General features: G+C 37.3%; 2 protein-coding genes and 1 pseudogene across 4 annotated transcripts; 1 reads left to right on the forward strand and 2 right to left on the reverse strand.

Moving 5' to 3' along the window:
- Nucleotides 1-719: 719 nt before the first annotated feature.
- Nucleotides 720-6,298, reverse strand: LOC115662508 (uncharacterized; annotated as a pseudogene).
- A 637-nt stretch (nucleotides 6,299-6,935) lies between these two features.
- On the reverse strand, nucleotides 6,936-10,625 carry LOC115687226 (agamous-like MADS-box protein MADS9). 3 transcript variants are annotated; one of them, XM_056319532.1, is made up of 7 exons: nucleotides 10,343-10,625; nucleotides 10,168-10,234; nucleotides 9,626-9,687; nucleotides 9,434-9,533; nucleotides 9,272-9,301; nucleotides 9,111-9,146; nucleotides 6,936-7,348 (listed from the first exon to the last, which is right to left on the reverse strand). In XM_056319532.1, the coding sequence occupies exons 1-7, from the start codon at nucleotides 10,528-10,530 to the stop codon at nucleotides 7,217-7,219; spliced, it is 615 nt and encodes a 204-aa protein (XP_056175507.1). In that variant the 5' UTR covers nucleotides 10,531-10,625; the 3' UTR covers nucleotides 6,936-7,216. The 3 variants fall into 3 exon arrangements, with proteins under 3 accessions (XP_056175507.1, XP_056175508.1, XP_056175506.1); XM_056319533.1 differs by having other exon boundaries at nucleotides 6,936-7,313; nucleotides 9,111-9,155; XM_056319531.1 differs by having other exon boundaries at nucleotides 9,111-9,155.
- A 2,400-nt stretch (nucleotides 10,626-13,025) lies between these two features.
- Nucleotides 13,026-16,357, forward strand: LOC115687233 (uncharacterized). The gene is made up of 5 exons (XM_030612722.2): nucleotides 13,026-13,159; nucleotides 13,681-13,840; nucleotides 14,003-14,054; nucleotides 14,815-14,881; nucleotides 16,006-16,357. The coding sequence occupies exons 2-5, from the start codon at nucleotides 13,685-13,687 to the stop codon at nucleotides 16,094-16,096; spliced, it is 366 nt and encodes a 121-aa protein (XP_030468582.1). The 5' UTR covers nucleotides 13,026-13,159; nucleotides 13,681-13,684; the 3' UTR covers nucleotides 16,097-16,357.
- Nucleotides 16,358-17,457: the final 1,100 nt, after the last annotated feature.

The following is a 17,457-nucleotide window of genomic DNA, read 5'->3' on the forward strand; positions in this document are numbered from 1 at the left end:
GCACCAATAATGTCTTCCAACGTATATCGACGAAGACATTGACTCTTGTAGAGTTTGTTCAAATGAAGAACAAGTGAAGCACATGAGAGAAATTGAAGCTCAAAATGATCACAGTAGTCGAGGGAATCTCAAATTGGCAATTTTGGATAATGACATCTTGATGCATGCTGCTTCAGTGTATACCCGTACCATTTTTAAATGGTTCAATGATGAATTCTTGGAAAGTATCTCTCAATGTATTTCAAGTGAAGCATTTGATGGATCAATTTATTTTTTACTCTCAAGTTAAAGGGGAAGTTAAATGGGAGTGAATATGTTGTCAAATTTGACCCTGGAGACTCTTCAATTTCTTGGCCATAAATTATGTGACATTATCCTAACTTTTCAGCTGAAAAATGCAGAGATAACAATCCATCCACTCACCAGAAAGAGCTCATCAGGAATATGGGTCAGCCTGTTTGCAAATGATATCCTCCAGTTGTCATCAGTATAAGTATCCGTCTTAAGATTCCCGAGCACATAAACCTGAAAAAATTAGATAAAGAAAATCTCAAGACACAATCCCATTGCTTTGCTATTGTTAACCAATAGACAAAAATTAAAACAGCAGAAGATTATGAAGGTGACAAAAATGGAAGCAAATTTTTCCAGCTTTAGCAAGGGGTAATCAAGTAGCTCAATTCATAACACCAAGTCTGATCACATACCTTGAGGTTCATCCGTGGATATACCATATCTTGATTACCTGAAAAATTGAAAATGAAGAATAGAAGAAGCCCTTATACACCTTTGAGCATGAAGACTTTGGCCACAGACAGTACCTTCATAGAGAATGTCCCTAGTGGTCCAACAACAGAGTCAATGGCTCACTCCTCCATTGTGCCTCAAATCATATTACTTGACAAAGAATTCATGAAAATTGGTCACTTCGGCCAATTGGTATGTGTTCATTTAGAATCGTTCAACTCATGCACCCTTGGATGCTGAAAAGAGTTTGATGACCCCTGCACAAAGGAATAACTAATTTATTTACATTTTACTAAACAAATGCCAAGATAAATATGTTTCAAATAATCCCATGAGTAAAAACAGCAAGTTGCACCTGACTTAAAATGGTTCCGTGAGATCTATTATGATACTCTAACATCTATACAGAAGAAACCATTAACAATAAGATGAAATAATACTAGGATCTAAAATGATTTTATAATAAGCACCTGACTAGTGAATGGGGAAATTCCATTCATAATCCCTGGCGGCATGATGTATGGTGATTGCATCTACATATAATTAATTTGTCACTAATTTGCTTTCCAATATTATCACATTCATGTATATGATAAGTTCAATCAAATGTATGGTAATACACCAAGCTATTAAATACCTAACTAGGGAATGGGCAAAATCCACTCATAATCACTGGCGGCATGATGTATGGTGGCTGTTGCATCCATATTTAAAAATGACAAAAGTAGTAAAATGTAAATACAAATGGAAGACTAAGAGTACATACCTGATTATGAAAATTTAGATTTACTGTAGGATCACCAATGTCGCTAGGATAAAAGGCATTTTGAAATTGATTTGAATTATTCGAATAATCTAGGAAATGAGTTTCATCACGTGTTGCTTGAACAACCAACTGTGCATTACAAAGTAATAAGTATGTTAATTGGCATCATGTAACATAAGCAAAAAATTTAACTTATCATATTAAATAGAATAATATGTCACTCACCTCGACTTTCTATTCGCGTTGGAGGTGTCCCTTTCTTAGCTTTTTTCTTCATTTTCTCACTTGAGCTTTTAAGTCTTCCATAACTCATTCAATTTGCTTTCCTTCGAAGGGGGTCCAATACTGGAATCTCGCATAAAGAAGCCCCATTATCATCATCATCACTAGCATCATCAGTTACAACCATACTTGATTTGTATGACATAATTTTAGCCTTCGCTTTTTTCATACTCTTCGTCACTATTTTCATAGTATTTTCATCCTCGGCTCCCAAACTCATTAGTTCCGCGAATTGATGCATTAACGTGGAATATCGATTAAATTTAAGTGAACCCGATGCCGTTTCATGAGGTTCATCATTTCACAATCCCTTCTTTGGCGCCCTTACTCTATCTTTTCAAAATATAGGGAGATGGAATAACCGTAATCGATGATTTCTCACTTAACACTTTCAAGGCATGGCTACATAGCCACCCTTTTAATTCAAATAATTTGTAATCACAAGAAACTGAAGAGTCTACAGGGTCAAATTTGACAACATATTCACTCCCATTTAACTTCCCCTTTAACTTGAGAGTAAAAAATAAACCGACCAATCAAATGATTCACTTGAAATACGTTGAAAGATACTTTCCAAGAATTCATCATTGAACCATTTAAAAATGGTACGGGTATACACTAAAGTAGCATGCATCAAGATGTCATTATCCAAAATCGCCAATTTGGGATTCCCTCGACTACTGTGATCATCTTGAGTTTCAATTTCTCTCATGTGCTTCACTTGTTCTTCATAGTGGTGAACAAACTCTACAAGAGTCAATGTCTTCGTCGACATACGTTGGAAGACATTATTGGTGCTCTCACTCCTTTGGCTGGATCTTATACCACTTGTAAAAGTGTCGTGACCAAAAGCTGAATTCCATTTGTGTCTAATGTCATATAATCTACGAAGCTAAGTGTTATTTGCAGTACCCCACTCTTTTTCCATTTCCCTCCAAGTAGATTCAAATTCTTCCTCCGATGTACATCTATACATAAGCGCTAAAAAATATGTATCCTTAAAACCCGGCTTATGGTAAAGATGTGGTATGTTTTGGTTAGCATTTTTCCCGATGTGCCAAGTGCATAAACGGTGTTATGTATTCGGAAACACCGTCCTAATGGCTTTTTCCATGGCTTGGTCTTGATTAGTGAACATGGTTTTTGGAGCATTATTTCCCATAGACTTCAAAAAAGCCTCGAACAACCAAATAAATGATTATGCAGTCTCATCTATCCAACAAATATGCACAACCGAACATAACATTCTTCCAATGGTGATTAATCCCGACAAATGGTGCACATATCATATTATATTTGTTGGTACGATATGTGGTATCAAACACTAGCATATCACCAAAACAGTCGTAATCAAATTTCAATATGCTATCTCTCCAAAATAAATTTGTCATTCTACCATCTTGATCTACATGTACAGCGTATGAAAACATTGGATTTTGCATTTGCATAAAATGAAAATTATTTAGAACACTTATTCCATCGGCTCTTTTCTTCTGCAAATAATTTTGACAATCACGCAGGTTGAAACCCAAGTTTTTGCTTCCTCCTGCTTCATAACTTATATGCTGTAGTCCCCACAATGCCGGCTTTAATCATATCAACTAATATACCCTTACAAGTTTCAAAAATGATTCTTTTACATCTAATCAAATGCTTTTGATCATTCGGAATAAATGCATGATTATGCTAAAAAATATACTCAATGACTTCATAGACACTATTGTCAACCATAAATTTGATATAAGCAAGACAGCCACATCTAACTTCATACCTTTCATATTTCTTTTCTTGATCAGAAGAGCTAAGAGAATGCCCCTCATAATTGCACACAAAAGTCCATCGGGTTAATTCTCCTTTGCTATTTTTAAACATAGTACCCTTCCTCACCCCCAAACCCTTTACCAATTGCATAGGTCACATACTTGTGGTATGCTTTGAGTTCATTTGAAAAAATCATTCCTACAACAAACTCATAATCTTTTTCTATATCACGCATTACATGTGCAAGATGGGAAATTTCATGTTGCAACCAAAAGAAAAAAAAGTTATCAACGTAGTGCTTTTACATGCAAAATAACATTTCATCCGTTACTTAAGAAAGCAAAGGATATTTCACATAGTGCGCATGACAAAATTACCTCTGATTCAGCCATCCGATAAATTTGCACCCAAATTGAGACCAAATTGGGATTAAAATAACACCAAATCAGTCCCCACCAGCAAGCTTCAAAGATAATTCTAGCAGATTTAAGTTTAGTAATAACACTACTTAACGAGAAATAGATCTATATCAATTGTTACGGATGTCCATACTCATATTATCCTCACAAAACTTTAATGTGGAGTTCATTATCAGAAAAGATAGCCAAAACAGACAAAATTCGATACCTTTCGAGGCGGACTATGTCAGCTTTGATGGAGTTCAGCCAGTCTTCGTGTCAATCTCACTCTATAAACTGGAGAATAAGCATACACTAAACAATAGACATTAGCCAGGCATCGAGCATCAGCAATGTAGGCACTAAAAATTTAAATCACAATGTAGTTCACATGAAACTCGATTTCAATCTCAACTTAGTTTTAGCACCTCATGGGAGCATCACAGCACCGAAATACTGATATGATGAACTATACAGAGGAGCTTAAATGGAGATTGGAGTGCTGTTCTTCCTGATTTTTTTTCGCTTTGAAAGTTTTGTCTCAAGGTACTTTAGCTTTCATTAATGGTTGACTTTCAACATATCTGTGTCCATTGTGGGCTAATCTTGCCTTCTTTTTTTATGCTCTTCATAACTTTAGATCTAGATTAGATTACCGAAGTCATTTGTTAAGAAGAAAAAGATACGCACGAAAGTGCATGAACCATTCAAAAGTAATAGGACTTCCATCGAATTATATGAAGGTAGACATAGAGTTACATATGAGTACAGCAAGTCCGTTGCAAATGATAAGACATAGAGTTACGTTTGAGTACAACAAATTTAATGACTCATATCCGCATGATATTCTACCCATCTGAATTATTCTCCAAGGTCTTGAATGATAAGACATTTTGTAGTTTTTGAACTTCAAGGATTGAAATCCTGAAATATTAATAGGATGAACTCTCATACTGGCATAGGAATGTTGGCGCTTTATCTCAAAATGCCAGAGCAAATGAAAAGAAACGTTAGGACAGAAGTAGTTTAACCCAAAATCAGAGGAGCATGACATGATCGATCAAAATTGACGGAGTTATTTGATGCATTGAACAAATGGAAGTTGCACTCTAGGATACGAGAGGCAACTCCTATCTCAGCAGTGAGCTTGTCCTAATTGCTGAACTACTCTATGGATAAAGCAAACTCATATTGGATCTGTAATGGAGTTCATTCCAACATACATAATCAACAGCTGAGTCCATGTTGGGATAATGCTTGGATTGTTATTGTTACTGTTGTATGAGTGTTCTGTGCACCACCAGCAAAGAACGCACGCGCTGGAGAGAGAGAGAGAGAGAGAGAGAGAGAGAGAGAGAGAGAGAGAGAGAGAGAGAGAGAGAGAGAGACTCAATGGGACGTAAAGAAAGAGGATATGGCCCAAAAAATTACGTGTGTGAAACATCATCAGCTAACCTTGTATATATTGCCTTGAGATAGCATGACAACACGCCAGAAAGACATAGCAAGAGGATTGTATAGGAAAACAGTGATACGATTGGATCAGCCACTCATAGAGACACTCATGATTCATTTTTCAAGTTCCAAAAAAGCAGAGTACGATCTAAAACTGTGATCTTGCGACGACCAAACATAGGAGCCCAACACAAAATCAAAATGACGATAAACCATTGTTCTTCAACCATTTCTTTTGGTTTAAGCATTTCTTCGAATAGATAGTGAGCAAGCATACCCCCACGGAATATTTCAGATTGAACACGATTTATGTACCATAAAGAAAACAAAGCAAAGAGTTAATAACCTAACCTGTGTGGTCTTTTCGCATCCAGTCTCACCAGATATAAGAACTATCGGCTTTGTATAAAGAACAAGCAATAAGTCCAAGGATGAATTAAAGATTCTAGTCAAGCATATGTCCAGAAAAGTTCTTGAATGATAGCATTGGAAATCAGCATACTAAAAACAAATGCATATGTTCTATAAGAATAACCTATAAGATATTAAGCATATGGTAAAAAATAACCCGATGACAATCTACAGATGACGTGATGACATCCTTGAAGGATGCAATTGGAAGCTTAGACCTCTCTTCAGTAATATGCACTTGTAAAATCAGAAAAGTTTTGAGATAACCAGCAGCAAGCTAGGGAGCAAAAATTGAACTCACTCAAATCTGTTCCTCTCGAAGCTAGGGCGGAGCGGGGGCTTGGTACAGCTTCATCGGGCAGCAGTGACAACCGCAAGGTGTCGAGGCGGATGCAGAGGCGTCGACTACGGCTAGGGCAATGGCGTCGGCGTCGAGAGGTGCAGAGCTAGTCGAGGCGGAGGCAGAGGGCATCGGCATCGGCGTCGGCTAGGCCTAGGGCGGCGGCTAGGGTGTCAGGCTTCGTCGTAGACGTCAGCGTCAACTAGGGCTAAGGCCGTGGACCTTTGTCGCAGGCGTCGCGTCGAAGGGAGCGCGAGTTCTCAGAGTACAGAAGGCATCGGCATCGGAGGCGTCGCGTCTGGGAGGAGAGAGAGGTTGGGAGCGTGAACACGTAGAGTCGAGGCGTCCGCGTCGGCGTCGGCGGCATCAAAGTTGGAGGCGTCGGCGGCATCAAAGTTGGAGGCGTCGGCATCGGCGTCAGAGGCGGTGTCGGAGGAGTCGGAGGGAGCGCAAGTTCTGAGTAGATCTGGAAGGAGAGAGAGAGGTTGGGGGCGCGAGATTGCCGAGAGATGAGAGAGAGGCGCTTTATTATGAAAATTGGAGGTGTCTGACCGGGTGGGGCCCCTCGACACGTGTCGCACAGAGAGGCATTCATTTTTTGCCATTGTGGAATTCGAGGGCACCCAATATTTTCTCGATAGATAGGGCTTAGTGGGAATCAATTGAAAGCGAGAACCAAAGTAAGACGGACACTCATCACAACCTTGGGGAGGAGAAATAGAAGGGGAATGGGATCGTGGAGAGCAGATCCATATGCGCGTGGAGAAACACCCCATGAACAATACGAAATCAACTGCACAAAGAAAATCATAATGCACACAATTTCTTGGACTTCAAAGTGAATCGCTATGGTTTTTAGAAGTACTAAAGAACAAAAGACTAGCTAGTCCAAAGCCAAGCCAAGGCGCTTCAATTACACCTTGTACATTCAATATGTACGCACTATCCGGCATCTGCTAACATATCACCCTGGAAACATACATATATAAGAGACTTCATAAAGTAGCGTGCAAAGGCAACTCGAGTGTTGAATCGTCGATCACCGCAGGAGAAGTTTCAGATTCTTTCTCGCGACTTCGGCTGAACTGGCCGACCTCGGATGGCGAAAGGCGTGTGAGAGTTGAGTCTTTGATGGTATGCATCATCCCCACCTCTGCCATTTTCAGCCATCATCATCTCCGTATGTTGCTGTAAGTGAAACCCCCCAACAAAGAGGGAAAAAGAAAGGGAAGAGAATTTTATATGGTGTGATGCAGAAGGTAATGTATATGCCATACGGACATCTGCACCTTGAACAAGAAGCTAGGTTTAGCTTTATGGACGAGGGACCGATGTATCAAAGTTCTCTGTCCTCCCATAAAATCAATATAGACATGAAATGCTCAAAGAAATCATTTCGTAATATTATATGCAACTGCATGTAAATTTCAGTGATTAAGTACTTGTTACTATACTCCCCTCCGAAGGTTCCTGCAACTAGAAGATCAAGATCTTTGGTCCATGTTTAATTTGTACTCGGAGACACCTAAATTAAGATATTGAATTTCGAGTTTCTGTGACTAATATACACGTGAACCTAAAGTGTTTTCGACAAATAATACGGAAACCATATCTCTAAGTTTAACATCGATGCCCTCTATCGATCTGTCTATCTATTTTATAATTGGAAAAGATATCTAATATAGGGATAATTTTTCTGTCCTCTTCCACTCTTATTAGGAGGATTTTTTGAATCTATTACATTAATGGGGATAAATGTGTAACGTAAGGTTTGTTTTAGAAAGTCATGCATAACTTTCTCCTATTTTTAAGGAGATGTTTTACTCTATTTGCTGCCCTAAATATGTTTTCAGAATACCCTTAAAATTGTGAACAAATAAGGATAATATGCAACAAAAATGATCTACTTCTTATGATTTTCTCATAAAAAAAACTGTCAATTTCGTTTTCTCAAAGCTTTGATTTGTATACAATTTATTTTGGAAAAGTAGTTCCAAATAAAAAGCAATAACTTCATAGCCAATTCTATTATTAATATTGGACTAAAATGTAAAAAAAATAGTCATACACAATTGTGTATGTGTAGGGCTTCTAGTGATAAAGCAAGAATCAATTTTCTAATAGATATAAAAGTGAATCTTGTTTGATGGTTTTGCTCTATCCAGTTTTCTTATGCATTATCTTTCCTAGCTATGCAGCTAGCAATTTTCCACAATCTAGTTTCAAACAGAACCTAATACATAGCCTTTGTTGACTCGTAAATTTTCATTGATTTTGCAACTTGAACATTTAAAATGTCGATTTCTAGATAAATTAGTATAATTCAATAAAGTTCGCTCTGATATGTATACAAAGTGCCTCTTGAAAATATCTAAAAAATTTGTAGTTTCTGTTTCTCGAAATGGGTACGAAACTTTTTATTCCTTAGAACTCCGACTGGTATTCACGGTGTTGTCAACATTTACATAGTCTTTAGCATAAAAGAAATATCGTATAACAAATTGTTAAAGTATCCCACATCACTCGTCTACAAAATTTGATACTCTTTATATATTTGCCTTTCTTCATCTGTAGATTAGTTCCGTCTCTTTGTTATGTCTTTTAATCGATTACAAAAAAAAAGGGGATTGATTTTAGTTGGCATAAGATGAGGCAGAGGCAAAGAATTGGACCACTACATAAGAATGAGACAAAAATCATCACCAAACCCTATATACTCTTTTGGGGAACCATGAAATGAGGTTGAGACCATCTTGGCCAATTGATAACGATCTTACTTTCACCAAACTCGGCTCCATTCAAAACCCTAATCTATATCAAGCTAATTAGAGTTAGGTACTGGAATTATTAATTATTTATTGCACAATTACCCATTTTGTTTCTTTTTTTCTTTTTAAATTACCTGATGAATATGCACATGCATCATCAAGTTAAAGGTCGAAGAACTTACCCCAAAGAGATAGAGCTCCTTAATTACCTCCTCCTTCTGCTTCAGCTGAAAAGGTTAAATTCAATAAAAATAGAAAAATAAAAAAGAAGTTAGACAATATAGTTTCTTTTAGCTCCCAAATATGAGAGTAAATATAACAGGGTTTTGGTTTTGGGACAAACATTTCTCCTATGTTTCACGACAACCTCGTCCTGCAACACACACAAACGGAAAATTTAGTAAAAACTTTGGAAATAACAAATTCTTTTTATATATATCTTCTTGTGAAATATAATTAAACAATAATAGAAAAATAGTTTCTTTGAGACCTTGGAGAGACTTGCCTTTTGGTCTCGAACGCATCCGAGGCCGTTTTCGAGAACATCTTCTAAGACCATCAAGTCTTTATAATTCAGTGATGTTATGTCCTCTCCTTTTAGGTGCCTATTTGAAAATTAATTTAAGTGTATTATATGTAAATCAGTATTGTTTTACCAATTGAAATAAATAAATAGTAAGTCCAGAGAGAGATGAACCTGAGCTGCATCTGCAAGTTATCGTTTGCCTTCTTGATCCTATCAATCTCGTTACTCAGATTCTGAAAGATTTCACATTATTTCGGGAAAACCCTAACATTCTTTCATATAAGTTAAAGGAAAAAAGAAAAGTATGCAAGAGCTACATTTCCTAAAGACACTGAATAAATAATTTAGAGTGCTTCTCATTTTTGATGGCTTGTCATGAAAAGAAGATCAATCACAAGGTAGGAAAACCAACATGACTTTGCCAACAACAATAAAGATCATCTCAAAGAAATTACAGATAACGTAATAAATAAATAAATAGACTCTTGCATGCAACATAGGTATATTTGGTGCCAAATCAACAGTACTAGGTTTTATTTTTATTTTTTCCTTTTTTTCTTTGGAACTAAAATTATGAATAATCCGATTTAAAGGAAGAAAGAGAAGAAGCGGGTGAAATCCCAATCACAGATTTTTTTGCTTGGAGAATTGATGATATTAGCTAGGGTTGCAAAATATTAAAACCTAAAATCACAACAAATTGAAAAACCCACCTCATGCTTAGCGTCCCAAAGCCTCGTCCCACACTGTGTGTGATACTGGTCCAATATATCAACCAACCTTAACCCAAGGGAAAGAACAAACATTAACAAATTACAAACTGTCAAAGTATCTGTACTGCCCCAAAAGGCAGGGAAAAAGAGAGACAGAGATAGAGAAGATGCATACGAAGCTTTGGGGCTGCAGTATTCATGCATCTTCCCGGAGCAGCCAAAGATGATGACGGCGACATGAGCATCGCAGAGAACAGAGATCTCCTTGGCCTTCTTGATGATCCCACTTCTTCTCTTTGAGTATGTAACTTGCCTGTTGTTCGTGTTCTCTATCCTCTTTATCTCTATCTTCCCTCTCCCCATCTCTCTCTGAATGATTTTATTATCAGTCTTCTGCTTTCCTTGTGTGAACTTCTTTTGGGGCCTTCTCTCTCTCTCTCTCTCTCTCTGTGCTCAAATTGATTGCAAATGAAGCTGATAATGAGAGAGAGAGAGAGAGAGAGAGAGAGAGAGAGAGAGAGAGAGAGAGAGATGAAAAAGGTAGTTTGGTGTAGAAGTGAAGAGAGAACATCTTTCCATTTAAGGTTAAGGGTAAGTGCCACTTTCCTGTCACAGAAGAGGAGGTTGAAGGTTTCATGCTAACGCCTATAGTTTCATTTTGGTTCTCATCGCACTCGTGTGACCACCGGCCATTATCACACTTCCTGACATGTGGTGGTGTTTGACGCCATTCAAAACAATGTATTTTGGTGGGTGCGTTCATCACGCTCTAACTGCGGCTAGGTCATTGGTACTTTACAAGTTTTGAACTGATCAAAACCTTACCAAGACTTAGTTGTTGGTTTTAGGAAATTTCTTCTAACATTTCAAAACCTTTTACTCTTTGTTACGGCCAATCATTGTCACGCATTTGTAGAACATTGTAGGGAAAAGAATAATTTTACGACGTTTTGTTTTTTTATTACAAACAACTGTGGTAAGTTTTTAAAGTGTTGTAAGAAAAAAATTTCCGATCACGAATGGCCAAATAATCGATTAGTAGTAGTATGCCTGATATTGCCAGAAGACCTTCTGCCTCAAAGCCCAAGTTTTGATGTTTCGCTCTTGTTCACGTCTTACCATTGTATACTTTTATGAAGTGTTGTAAAAAAAATTATGAAATTTTATAACGTTCTGTTCTTTGTTCCAACACATTATTGTAAATAATTCTAAATCATCGTTAGAAAAACATTCCCTTTTACAACCTTTTGCTCTTCATCATGGCAAACCATCGTAAACCTTCGAAAAGTATCACAAAAAAATCTAAATGTATAATCTTTAACTCGTTCTTACGATGAATTATGATAAATGTTTATAATGGGTCATAAGAAAGAAATTCAATTTTACAACTTTTTGCTCCTAGTTAGGACTTAACCTTAGAAACCCTTTTTACGCCGCTTTGCCCTTCATTATAATCGGTCATAGTAAACATTTATAAGCATCGTAGGAGAAGAAAAAGCCAAGATTACAACATTTTGCTCTTGGTTAATATGTACTGAAGTAAGTAACGTAACGTAAGGAAAAAAATTGAAGTTTACGATAGATTTGCTTTTGTTATGACTTATCGTCGTGTACCTTCGTGAACTGTTGTAAATGAATAAAAGGGAAAATAGTCCAATCAATCCTAAATTTATTGTAATGATATTAATTTGGTCCCAAATTTTTCAATTGCGCCAATTAATCTTAAACTTTTGCGTGAAATTTTAATATAGTCTTTCCAACTAAATTTCACCGGATATCGCTGAAGTGGCGGTATATTACGTTGGATGGCCAGTGATGACTAAACCATCACGTTAGCAATTTTCTGACGAAAATTGATCAAAAAGACTACATTGTGATTTCGTGCAAATGTTTAAGACTAAAAAAAGTTTGACTAAATTGGCATTCATACAATAAATTTAAGAGTGATCGGATAATTTTTCTAAGAATAAAGTAAAATGTTACGACATTTTGCTGCTTGTGACAACGCATAGTTTAAAACTTGTTAATCATCGTAATAAAATTCGGGGAAAATTTCAAATAAGAGCTTGAAGTACCATCATTTTTTTCAAATAAAGGCTTGAAATGAACTTTATATCAAATAAGGATCAGTCTCAAATAAGGGACCGAAGTAGCTATGACCGTTTCAAATAAAGGCCTAACCTCGTCAGTCACCGACTGGCTAAATATTCCAGTAGGTAAAGGGCATTTTCGTCCAAATAAAATTGTAATTTTAATTTATTTTTTCATTTTTTCTTTCTTTTTTTTCTTTTTCTAGACCGGCCGCCGACAATGCCCGAAAACGGTTGGGCGAGGGCCACCCTTGTCTCCCACAAGTGAGGGACGGCCTCGCCTAGGGCGAGGCAGGTCTCGCCTCGACAAGGCAAGGCGACCCTCGCCTTGGGTGAGGCAGCCCTCAAAAGCTCATCTGAGGTCGACCTCACCCAACCCTTTTCATAGCGGCCACCATAAAAAGAACAAACTAGAATAATTAAAAAAAAAAGAAAGAAAAAGGAAAAAAGAAAAAGAAAGGAAATGGAAAAAATTTTAAAAATGTGTAAATGACGAAAATACCCTTGACCATTCAGAAAGTCATGCCATTTTTTAAAACTGATATTAACCACCTCATGCCTTTATTTGAACAATATCCACTCCTAACCATTATTTGGAAAAATGAATGCACTTCAAGCCCTTATTTGTTTGATAAAAAAAAATCCTTATTTGAAATAAAATCTAAATTTTTATTTGAGAAAATAATGATATTTTATTCCTTTAAACCAAAAAAAAATCATCATAATAAAAAATAATTCGATTTTACAACCTTTTGGCTTGTGGGTGTACGGTCCATCATCGTACCTTGGAAGTCCCCCGTGTATCTAGTAGTATCCCTCCGTCACTCTCGATCTCTCTGCATCTTCAGTCGCCGCCGCCGCTAGCTCCAACTAAGGTGGCACCACCGCCGAACCCTTCTCAGGTAATCGGATCTTTTTCAACTTCCGATCGTACGGGTTTACATTCTCGGTGAAATTGGATCTCACCCAACAAGTCGAAACCAGGCCTTCTGATCTGGGTCGCCGTTCTTGGGTATTGGGTAATCAAGAATTTGACTGTATTTCCAGGGACTCGACTTTGTGGTTTGAGTAGCGATTTGTGTCCTCTTTTGCATTCGATTCGTGGGCTAATGCTTGGATGGATGCACTGGGGACAAATCTGATCTTGGGTTGTTTTACTTCTTGCAGAATCTGATTCATTGTGGTTTTTGTTGAGATTTGAAATTGGACAGCTTCTCGAATAAATTAATGACTGTGAAAATATTTGCTGATTCTTAAAAAAAAACTTGTTTTACTTTGTTCTGGTTTCTTGGTTTAAAGATTGATTGTGTCAATTTAGCTGCAAATTTTCAGGTGATCTTGACTGTGTTTGCTGCTTCTATTCGTACCATTCAACTCTCTGCTGATGGGTTTCCGGTTTTTTTCTGTTTGTTGTTTTATTAAGTCCAATGGCCGGGTCAGGGAGTTCCATGGTATACTCCTTCCTTCTGTTTACCGTCGTTCTTTCCCTTCAAGAAATGTACAGAGGGAAGTTGGCATCATCGGAGCTGTTCACAATACTCGGAGGGTTCACTAGTTCTATCCTATTCCTTGTCCTGCTTACAGTGAGTCTAAATTTACTGTTTCAGCCATTATTGTAACATGTTATTGCTGCTGGGAATGTATGGATGGGTTAATAAATTATGTGCGGTCCCTCCATGACTGTTTTTGTGCGTAGTTTTTATCAAATCTCTCTTTTTCACACTGATGAAATGCTGCTCTTGCAGTTTATTGGCAACTTCCAGGAATCGTGTAGCGTGAGAACTGGTTGGGGTGCTGGTAAGTGGACAGTGGTTTTATTTCTCATTTGTTGTTTTCGCTTATTACTTTCATCAAGATATCTACTAGAGAATTGGCAGATTAGATATGGAGGAATGCACATGCTGTTGCATTTCATTACGTAGCATCCCTCTTGCCCTGTAAATGAACTTTGAATAGCATGAGTGTCTGAATTCACTTGGCCAATTCTGCCTATTAGCTGTTTAAGGGCACATGCTGACATTAATTTTTGGGCATCAGCATCAGGACACTTTACAATGCTGATATGTGTTGACAAACATGACATGGTTGGTGGCCATCGAAGTGATGTGGTATAGGAGTTTAAAACTTATCACACTGAACAGTTCTTCCCCATGTGTATTTCTATACTTAATAGGAGGATTTATGGGCCTCTTTTACACCCTAGTCACAATTTATTGTCCACTTGTGAACATTCGGTGATTGTTAGACTATTGAATTGTAAATTCTGTATGCAGTAAGTAATGCATCATTCTTACTAAAAGTAATGCTTGTTGACGTGCTCCATGTAATGTTGTTTTCTATGACTGAACATAAGTTCTGACTATCTCTACAGTTTGTGTGTTTTTCATGTTGTAATTTGCATGTGAGAATGATGCTTTCCTCATTGGTTGCTACTGTACTGAAGGCTCACCTGCTAGAAATTACGCCGATTTTCCACATAATGCATCATTACATAGTTCACATGGAAGTGGAACAAGTGTATTCATTCAAGTCTATTTTTCCTCTCTTCTATTTGCAGTTATATTGGCTGAAGCAGTTGCTCTCATTGCTGCCGGCACTGTTCACCGAGTTTGTATCACAACATGGTAATTTTATTATCATTGTGAAGATTGCACTCTTTTAATCAGAAGCTCTTATTCCCCAAGCTTCTCCCAAGAGGATGATTTTGGATTTCATGCTGGTTATGATGGATCATGCCTTTGATGGTCTTGTTTATTTTTAGGATAGAAACTTGTTCCTTCGTATACTTGTTAAAGTGCTTCTAGATCACTCTACCCCTTTGCAAAACATAATGTTGTTACACATGACCTAAATAATTAGTAAAGGCCAACATGAATCTAATTGTGTTAGCTCTAAAACATAAATGTTGCGCTTTTGCAATCTATGGTGAAAAAACCTTCAATGAGTAATGCTTAGTATTACAGTGTATTCTACTCTTCTATTTGTAATTTTTCAAATAAAAAACTACTGTCTCGAGTTTATCGTATTCAAATGTAGTGAATGGTTAGTAATGGTCTAGCCCTTATGAGATGCAAGTTGATTTAGGTTCAGCACTTTGATCTTTCCATACACATTTTACATAATAATTTTCCTGAAGAAGGATCAGTAAATGACCCCAAAAGAATGCTTCAAAGCATACATTGACCCGAATTTGGAACTGTAACACTCTATTGACAAGTGATCCCCATTATGGTTCAATGACCAGAGCATATGTACCTCTGTGCTTATTTGCTTTAAAACTTGGTTTATTCTCCAGAGAGTCAGTGTAGTTAAGTATTCCTCGTGCTGCCATCACCATCACTATCCATTGTACCACGTAACCTCTGTTCATTGAATTTGCAAAGTTTGCAAAGTTTATGTTCCATTCTGTCGCTTAGGTTTCCTCTAGTGTATCATGGCCAGCATGGCGTTTTATAATTAGTTAGACAAGCTATTGAGCCAAAAATGCAAGCAAGCATGCGGCCCCCCACCCACCCGGGGAGCTTTGGGTTTCTTGGCATTCTGCTGGGAAAAATGCCCTCTTGGAAACTGCAATTATAAGTAATTACAGTACCCTTTGTGCCAAGGAAAGCGGAAGCCACTGAGAAAATAGTTTGAATATGTATAGAATTATTTCTGCATTTGTGATACTAAAGTCTGAAAATTTTAACTGCATGCAGACTTTATAGCCCGGAAGAAGAGGGTGCTGACATGTTGTGCTTTCTTGCAGCTTCTTGTTCTCAGCTGCTTTGCTTTACGAAGTCAACAAGATTTCAGGATCGGCGCTTTCTAAGAGTGAATCTAAGACAAGGAGGCACTGAGCTGTTCCTCTTTTTAGGTTTTGTCAGAATACTGATGAATATTCCCTTAAAAGCATTAGATGTTGCAAACATGATAGATGAGAACTAGAATATTACCGTTTGGATTTTCTTTCTTTTACTTATCTTTTTATGGCGATAACCTGCGGTGGAGAGCACGATTCGTGTTTGTACCGAAGTCCTAGAGTCTCATTTGAGCTTCTATATGCGTATTTTTATCTTATATCTGTCTCCTCTTTGGTTATTTAATTTCAGTTACTATAATCGTTTGGTTCTTCCCTTAAATACTTACATGCTACAGCAGAACTTAATGTATCCAGAGAGAAATTATTCAAAGCTCTTAAAGCTTCCGAAGAAAATCTCTGCAATTCCACTGAGGATTACATTGATTGGGCTCCAATAAGTTGATGTGTATCAACCCTCTTTTCAGTGTGTAAACTGTAGAGAGTATGTGCTTTCAACATACTACCAACAAAAAATCGAAGGGTTAGCTCGTTAATCTGCAAATGCTAGTATTGAGTTCCCCTAAAATTGAATATACTTAAGTAGAGTGGAGCTAAAGAGACTCCTGTATTGTAATACTTTCGAAGTTGAGGATTGCCGTATTTGAATGGACTAGGCAACTGGATGCAAAGCGTTTGAACTAGGGAGATGGTAGTTAATGGATTGGAGAGTAACTGTACAAAGTGGCATTGTGCACACTGCTTGTTTTGAGAAGGTGAGTTACTCTTTCTACATCTTTAACTCGAGTGCCAAGGCTTATGTGGCGACCACCTTAGGCAACGGTCTATTCGGCAGGAAAGCTCTTTGGCATTTTCTTTTCTGCATCGACATAGAGTCCAAGAAAAATGGTCCCTATTCTGTAGGTGAATTCTTTTGGAGGATATAGTTAGTATCAATATAATTTTGCATTACCTTGGAACTGATCTTGCACTTGTAGACATGGTTTTTACATGTTTGGAACCTGAAACCTATACCGTAATCTTCTCAACCTTTTCGAAATTCGTGACTGGTCAATCTCACAGGCTCGAGCTTATATTTTCTTTCTCCTTGGTCGAAGTAACAACTTACACACACTTTGCTGAGCCAAAGCAACAAGGAGTAATTCGTTCCCTTCCAGAAATGGATACTAATAAAGATTGAATAATAATACAGTTTCCAAGCTTAGGAGCCGAGTGTGCGCTAGGGCTTTTTTTTGTATTATGAATTCGATCGCAAGAACTAGAAATTACAAATATGGTACGCGTATTAGACGAAACCTTTAATAAAATTTTTAAAAGTAGCAAAATTCAAGTCGCGTCTAATGCCGCCAAAACTAGAAATTGCATTAGTTTAACTAAACCTTGTCATTTGATTTCAATTAT

The sequence above is a fragment of the Syzygium oleosum genome, unplaced genomic scaffold (genome assembly GCF_021117445.2).
Source record: "Syzygium oleosum isolate NSW1041296 unplaced genomic scaffold, Sole_v2.1 Sole_v2.18, whole genome shotgun sequence".
Classification (NCBI taxonomy): domain Eukaryota; kingdom Viridiplantae; phylum Streptophyta; class Magnoliopsida; order Myrtales; family Myrtaceae; genus Syzygium; species Syzygium oleosum.

Excerpts from the sequence above, each read along its gene's own strand:
- LOC115687226 (XM_056319531.1), bottom strand. The coding sequence starts at position 10,530 with ATGGGGAGAGGGAAGATAGAGATAAAGAGGATAGAGAACACGAACAAC. Across the intron at positions 9,302-9,433 it reads GATGCGTTCGAGACCAAAAG|GACGAGGTTGTCGTGAAACA; the intron begins GCAAGTCTCTCC and ends TGTGTGTTGCAG. Across the intron at positions 9,156-9,271 it reads TCGTGAAACATAGGAGAAAT|CTGAAGCAGAAGGAGGAGGT; the intron begins GTTTGTCCCAAA and ends TAACCTTTTCAG.
- LOC115687233 (XM_030612722.2), top strand. The coding sequence starts at position 13,685 with ATGGCCGGGTCAGGGAGTTCCATGGTATACTCCTTCCTTCTGTTTACC. Across the intron at positions 13,841-14,002 it reads TATTCCTTGTCCTGCTTACA|TTTATTGGCAACTTCCAGGA; the intron begins GTGAGTCTAAAT and ends CTGCTCTTGCAG. Across the intron at positions 14,882-16,005 it reads CGAGTTTGTATCACAACATG|CTTCTTGTTCTCAGCTGCTT; the intron begins GTAATTTTATTA and ends GCTTTCTTGCAG.